The 7,418-nt window shown below is 35.7% G+C and overlaps 1 protein-coding gene across 1 annotated transcript; it reads left to right on the forward strand.

Moving 5' to 3' along the window:
• Nucleotides 1–3,826: 3,826 nt before the first annotated feature.
• LOC111391544 (S-adenosylmethionine decarboxylase proenzyme-like) lies at nt 3,827–6,685 on the forward strand. The gene is made up of 4 exons (XM_023016780.1): nt 3,827–3,955; nt 4,049–4,114; nt 5,018–5,165; nt 5,271–6,685. Exon 4 carries the CDS (start codon nt 5,449–5,451, stop codon nt 6,517–6,519), a length of 1,071 nt encoding a protein of 356 aa, XP_022872548.1. The 5' UTR covers nt 3,827–3,955; nt 4,049–4,114; nt 5,018–5,165; nt 5,271–5,448; the 3' UTR covers nt 6,520–6,685.
• The last annotated feature ends 733 nt before the right edge of the window (nt 6,686–7,418 follow it).

Consider the following 7,418-nt stretch of genomic DNA (forward strand, 5'->3'; position numbering starts at 1 on the left):
GAATCGCCCTATGTGTTCTAGAGTAGACACTTCTCCTAAACCGGTAAACAGTGAGAATTCTGGCACCTTATACCCTCTAGGCCTGGGTATGCTTGGTCTTCCCAATCAGGGTATGACTTTGTGTAACTCGGCCTAATGACGGGACGCACCCCAAAAGCCATCTGATCCTGTACGATTTCCATAATTTGATTCTTCAACATGACGTTGGGGTCATATGAAATTCCTACAGGTTGGTTAATCGGTTGATTTGCATGAGGCCTGATGTTTGGTCCTTGATTGGCAACAAAATTACCATGATTAGGGCCATTACCATTAGCCTGAACATCTATTCTCTCATTAACACGTGGGGTATTCTGTCCATTGTTTAGGACATTATCTGCATATTGTTTCACCTTTTGTACTTTCAACACCAAACACCACTGTCCCACTGGGCGTGCCAAATTGTTTCACGCGGGTTAGTCGCTAACAATTAAAAGGGATCAGACGATTGTGTAAGGGACAAACCTCTTGAGACAAAGTCCCAAAAATGGGTGTTCTTTTATTGGCGATGACTTTACAATTGGAAATTAAAAACAAAGTGCCTCCAAGGGGCGCAAGCACACGAGTTACTGAAAAAAGTGTTTAAATCTAAGCTAAGGAAATTAAAATTACATGTTTTCTGTTCGAGAGTTTTTGATTCGGTCTTTTGTTCTGTCTTTTCTCCCTTTTATACTTCATGGACGATCTCTTTGTGATCAACCGCCTAAAAACTGCTTGATTGTCCTATAACTGCCAATTTTCCTCGTAATGGCCAACTTGTCATGAAAACTGCCTTTTTTAACTGCTGCCATCACTCTTCGTCGTTCAACCGCTTTCGATTGAATTCCTTGAATCGTGGAACGTGATAGGGTTGCATTAATAACTGCTTTGATAACTGCACTTCTTGATAACCACAACGCTTTATATTTGTTAAGACCTTGGGCGACTTGAAGGTTTGGGCGAGAATAGAGTAACAGCTCTGGGAGACTGTATGGCACTCCATTCGCTCAGATTCTGGGCGACTTGCAAACTTGGACGATGGCGTTACCGCGTTCTTGGGCCTCCCTATTTGGGCCTTCGTTTTGATTTGTTTGATTGGGTTTCGTTCTTTGGGCTATCTGATTTGAGAATTCTCCAATTGGGCTTCATTCCTTGGACCGTTTGATTTGGGCTAAATTTTTATGTGTCAACAGTTTCATAACACGTTATCATTAAAAATTTCTTGGTAGTTCAAAGCACATGTAAGTTTAGTCCTATAATTCATTTGTTGTTGGTAAGTCAATTTATGTCCATTCATCAACGAAGTATTTTTTCTTCGCCTCTATAATCCTCTGTTTTCCTCTTGCCTTACTTTTTCTAAAATAAAATGATTACCACATTTTATGTGCTTGCATTAAATATCCCTCTGTGTCCTCCTCTACCTATAACTTTCACTCTCCAAAAACATGATCACCATGTGATCATCGATTTACATTTATTGCAGTCCAACCTCAAATCGTACACATTCAGTTTTGAATTAAGCCTCATGTACAGTCTTTAATTTGACAGAATCCATGCACGTTGCTGTTGTGTGGCAGCACCATGTTTGTCTTTTTTCATTTTTTTTTACACGTCAAAGAATGTTTAGTTTTCATCCTTTTTTTGGTTTGGCTGATCTTCATCTTCATCAAAGAACCGCTTAGCTGCCATTTTATAAAGATTTTCTTCAGTTCAACAAACCAATTAACAACGGCAGATTTAGAGAGAGAGAGAGAGAGAGAGACAGAGAGGAGGTTAAGAAATTATGAGAATGTGATTGAAGATTTAGCCCTTGTTTAATCCCCATTTTGAGGAAAATAATGTATTTTGAATAATAGATTGATGAAAAATGTGCTGTTAAAAATTAAAGAAATTTTTTTAATTTACGTGTAATATTATTTTATTGAACAATATATGATTAAAAATGAGTTTTGAAAAAACAAAATTTTAGAAGAATAAAAATCAAATAAGGGCTCAAAAGAGGTTTATTGTAAGAGAGGCATAGAGTACAAACTATGAATTGGTAAGCCCCTCGGGACATAAGTCAGTGGTGCAAAGGGTAGGAGTGACGTAATCTTAGCCTTGCTAGCAGGCGTAGTGTGAGGGTTCGATTTCTAAGATATGAAATTGTACTCTTTGTGGGCACCAGTATACGGGCAATCTCTTATTTCCTGTTCTATTAGGACACATCTCGCGATTTACTTCCCTCACGATATTTCAGAGAAGGGACGGATCGGACCGGACGAGGCAGGACGGGGCCCTCAAAATTGAGATTTAACCTTTATAAATTAGTAATGTTAAAATGTCCACTTGTGTCTTTCCTTTCCTTTGCTTTTCTTTTCCACCAAAGATCAAATCATAGGAGAAAAGCACCCCATCATGATCTTGTTGCCAAAAAATACATGAATGAGTGCACAAATTATTGAAACTTGATAATATAAAGAAATGCATAGAGAATCAAAGCATCTTTCTTGTTTAGGTTGAAAAGGTCGATGTACAAGGCCGACCTCTCAAACAATGAAGTAAAAACACAAAAAAGACAGCTCAATACCCCATAGGCCTCTGTCCTGCTTTTGGCTTTTTCTTTACTCATTATTTTTCAACCCAACAAAAAATTGAACATCTTACTATTGTGTCTCGTCGAGTACTAAATAGGTCCCACAAAAATTTTAATCTTATTCATAAAACCATAGATGTTTTTGTCCTTTTTCATTCTTCTTTTGGTATACATTTTTGCCCTTATTATAGAATCGATATGTAAAATGATATATAATTAAAAAAAAAAAAATTTTTAAACGTATACAGATCACAGATAATAATTGTTGAACGTCCGTAAATATTTTTATGCAGACATCATACGAAAGGGGTCAATAACAAAGTATCGTGTTTGTTTGGCCAAATCATTTCCGAAATTACTAGACCCCACAATGTATTTGACGTATATTAAAACGAAGTTTAGCATACAAATCTCGTGGTCTATTATTAATCTACCCAAAATAATAATTAATGGATGGAAATTTTTTTTAAAAAAAATTAAAATTTGGCAACCCAATCTACTAAATGAGGGTAGGAAGATGTAGTCGTGGACGAAACAGTTTCGTTGAAATTAGTTCTAAAAATTTGATTTTTTAATTAAATCAAATAGAGGCTAAATAAGAAGAGTGTCATGTTAGGTTTCTAATTAATACAATCAATGGATACGAACAAATTATCAATTTGTAAGAAAATTTAAATTTTAAAATTAATTTAAAATAAAAAATGTAACGGCCAATATAAAATATTAATTAAAATTTATGAAGCGAGCATATCATTCCAAAAATTTACATTGCTCTGTTTGGAAGAACTTATAAATAATTTAACACAAGTAGTCGGAAATGAAATTTTGGAATAAAGTTAGGTGCTCTGTGCCAAAACCTCCCCTCTTCAACTATGCCATCGGAAAAATAGGCACGAAAAGTCTCGGGGGCATAGTCTAGTGGTGCAAAGGATAAGAGTGAGGTTATCTAACGCCTTGTTGGCAGCCGCAGTGTGGGGGTTCGATTCCTTAAATATGGAACTGCACTCCTTGTATGCGCAATGTACATACAATTCTTGTTTCCTGGCCTATTGGAAAACATTCAGCGATTTACCTTCCTCAAAAAGCTCTAGGAGCAGGGCGGTGGAACCCTCAAGGTTGGAATTCAATCTTTTTCTTTTTCTTTTTTAAGATTGGCACAAAAAGTCCACTAAAATTTTACGGGTAAGACCGTAATATCAAAACATACCAGTGGCAAATAATTATCCCCATCTCTATAAATTCGGCCTCCCGTTCCTTTTCCATCTCTCACGAAAAGTTTCTCCATTACACCAAGAAACGAGCATTTATTTTTCTAGGGTTTAATTAAGTTCTCTTCTTCAAATCAGCCGCATTCATATTTCTGTAAGCGTTTTTAAATTTAGGTAAAACTTTATCTTTTGATTATGTATGATTGAGATCAGAATTGTCTGATTTGTGTTGTATTGTTGTTTGTAGGGATTATTAAAGGCCGATTCTGATTCTTGAGGGATTATTTGGTTTTAAAATTTAAATATTGATATTGTAAGTACAACGTTCTTTTTCATTTTTAATAACGCTTTATTATATGTTATTACTTGTGTAGATCTGTGATTTTTGCTGTTTAATCGTTGAAATATTGATGTTACAGAAATTCGTTTGAATATCTCTTGTATATTTTATTGTAAATATATACAGTGGGTTTAAATCTGGGGATTCCTGGCCTTCGAGGAAGAACATAAGATTCGTACAAAGGACTTTTGGTTATATATTAGGGTTTGTTTCTTCACGCATGGCTGTCATGTTTATCTGATAAATATGAATTTGTATATATCTCTCTATGTATGTTATGCTCTTGTTTATGTGGATGTGAGTTTTTTTACCTTTATTTCTGGTAAAGAAAGATAGGATTATATATTGATTATGGATTTGTCTGAGGACACTGGAAGCTATAAAATCTAAATTTGCATTTAAATTGTTAGTTGTATGGTGGTTTGATTTATGCACTCCATTGATTCATTCAGAAAATTCTGATTCAGTTGATTTGAGAATTTAATAGGATTGATTATCAACTTTGGGTTGACTGATGATTATTAATGAGATTGGTTGTCTGACGTCTAGGCAGGCTAAAACTTTTGGTAGGATTATACATCTAATTATATGAAAAAAATGTGAAGAACCATTTTCTTCATGTATAGATAGTGAAATGTTAGTGAACTTCTTATGATTTGTTTCATCTCTTTGAAATTAAGAATAGTTAGTCCATTATTTTATTCTTTCTTTTCCGGAATCTGTTTCAATTCCTATGAAGACATACATGGATGGTGTTGATGCTTTGCAGCTTTTGACATTTGCAGGGCAGTTTTTTGTGGTTTTACCCAATAATTTTACTGACCCTCATCTTACAATTAGTCCTGACTTTATAATTCTCTATTGGTGATTATGCAGCAAAGAAATTAATGATCTAATGGAGTCTAAAGGTGGGAAGAAGTCTAGTAGTAAATCCTTATCATACGAAGCACCCCTCGGATACATCATTGAAGACGTTCGACCAAACGGTGGCATCAAGAAGTTCAGATCTGCTGCTTACTCTAACGTAAGTTTTTGCTTTCCAACTATGAAAGCTTCTGATACTGATGGGCTCTAGAATTTTAACAAAACCAGTACTTCTGATGCTGAAATTTCTATTTTCCCATTGCAGTGCGCTCGCAAACCATCCTGATATTCCTCAACTAGTCTCCTGATACGTCTATTGACGTGTTAAAAGTGTAGTGATAGTAGATTTAAATTTTTGTTTGTTCGCGAGCTCCTTTTCTTCATTCTTCGTCTACTTTCTTGTTTGCTCTCTTCATTTCTCAAAAAAATTATTGTTCGTAGAAATGGCTTTGTCCGTCTCTGCAATTGGTTTTGAAGGTTTCGAAAAGAGGCTTGAAATCTCATTTTTTGAGCCTAGCATCTTCATTGATCCTGAAGGGAATGGTCTTCGATCACTTTCTAAAACACAATTGGACGAGATTCTTGAACCTGCCGAGTGCACCATTGTTTCTTCGCTTTCGAATGAATCTCTTGATTCATACGTCCTCTCTGAGTCGAGTCTTTTTGTTTATCCTTACAAGTTAATCATCAAAACCTGTGGGACAACAAAGCTGCTAAGATCGATACCGCCTATATTGAAGTTAGCTGGATTCCTCTCTCTTTCATTGCGAGCTGTGAGATATACTCGTGGAAGCTTCATTTTCCCAGGAGCTCAGTCTTATCCCCATCGTAACTTCTCGGAAGAAGTTGCTGTACTAGATAGCTATTTTGGGGAACTTGGTTCTGGCAGCAAGGCGTATGTTATGGGTAGTTCTGAGAAACAACAAAATTGGCACGTTTATTCTGTTTGTGCTGGATCTATTGAATCTCTTAACCCTGTTTACACATTGGAGATGTGTATGACTGGTTTAGACAGGGAGATGGCTTCTGTATTTTACAAGAGCGACTCGAGCTCTGCAGCTTCGATGACCAATACATCTGGTATAAGAAAGATCCTCCCTAAGTCTGATATATGTGATTTTGAATTTGAGCCTTGTGGTTATTCCATGAATTCCATCGAAGAAGCTGCAATTTCTACTATTCATGTTACTCCAGAAGATGGGTTTAGTTATGCAAGCTTTGAAGCTGCTGGTTACAATTTGAAAGATGTGAATCTGAGCATGTTAATTGAAAGGGTTTTAGCATGTTTTCGTCCAAAGGAGTTTTCTATTGCTGTGCACGTTGACAACGGTGTTATGTTATTTGATAACATTTATTTTCTAGACTTGAAGGGCTACTCTGTCAATGAGGAATGCCATGAACAGCTGGGATATGGCGGTTCTATTGTCTACCAGAAGTTTGTTCAGACTGCGTATTGTGGGTCACCGAGGTCCATTCTGAAATGTTTTAGCGACGAAGAAGAAGAAAAGGAGTAGTGTCTAATAATATGTTTCGTGTGTTTGTTGTTATTCTGTTGCTTAGTTCTACCATGTCTTTGAATCTTGTTTGGTTTTTAAACTTCTACCGTGTGTTTTAACGGTCATTTGACGTTATATTGAGTTTGATGTTTCTGAATAAATTGTGTTACTGTTTTGTTGGTAATGATATTCTTGTCGTCTTAAAATATATATTAGCATAATATTTCATTTGTCTTACCACACTGCTATAAAGGTAAGTATATTAGTAAGTGACGTTATTTTGAACTACTTTTGGAGCTTAGCGACACCACTGGTGGCTAGACACAGAAAATTTAACTTTAAAAATATGGTAAAACCTTGGAAATTAACTAATATTTCTAATTGGAGACTGTTGCAATCAAGTTCAGAACCTGTTTTGACTTGATCGAACACATTCTTAAGGTAGCGCTTTAGAAGGAACAAGGTGTGTAGTCTTAGATATGAAGAATAGAAGCAACGTGTAGTCTTGGGTGTGAAGAATGTGACAATCTTAATGCTAGTCCGAAGTGGAAATGTTGTCAAGTGTTTACCAGAATTCGGATTAATCTGTTAAAAGTAAGTTTGGCTTTAGGCAAATGGTAATCAGTTGCAGGTTGGTTGGTAATAGTTGGATGATTAAATAAAAACACTCCCAACTGTCTTCGTTTTGTAGAAAGTAAATACTACAATGGTTACTGGAAATACTTCTTTTGGATAAGCAGTAGGTAAAATTAGTGTTCTAATAAGTGATTTAACTCTTTTGTTGACCGCGTTAGATATGGCAGCGAGACGGGACGAGTTTTTTTGCCATCACTAGACCGCATTATGTGCTCTTAGATGCAAGATTTTTAATTTAATACACACACACACACACACACATATATATATATATATATATA

The sequence above is a fragment of the Olea europaea genome, unplaced genomic scaffold (assembly GCF_002742605.1).
Source record: "Olea europaea var. sylvestris unplaced genomic scaffold, O_europaea_v1 scaffold8011, whole genome shotgun sequence".
NCBI lineage: Eukaryota > Viridiplantae > Streptophyta > Magnoliopsida > Lamiales > Oleaceae > Olea > Olea europaea.

Coding starts and splice junctions, on each gene's coding strand:
- LOC111391544 (XM_023016780.1), top strand. CDS start 5,449: ATGGCTTTGTCCGTCTCTGCAATTGGTTTTGAAGGTTTCGAAAAGAGG.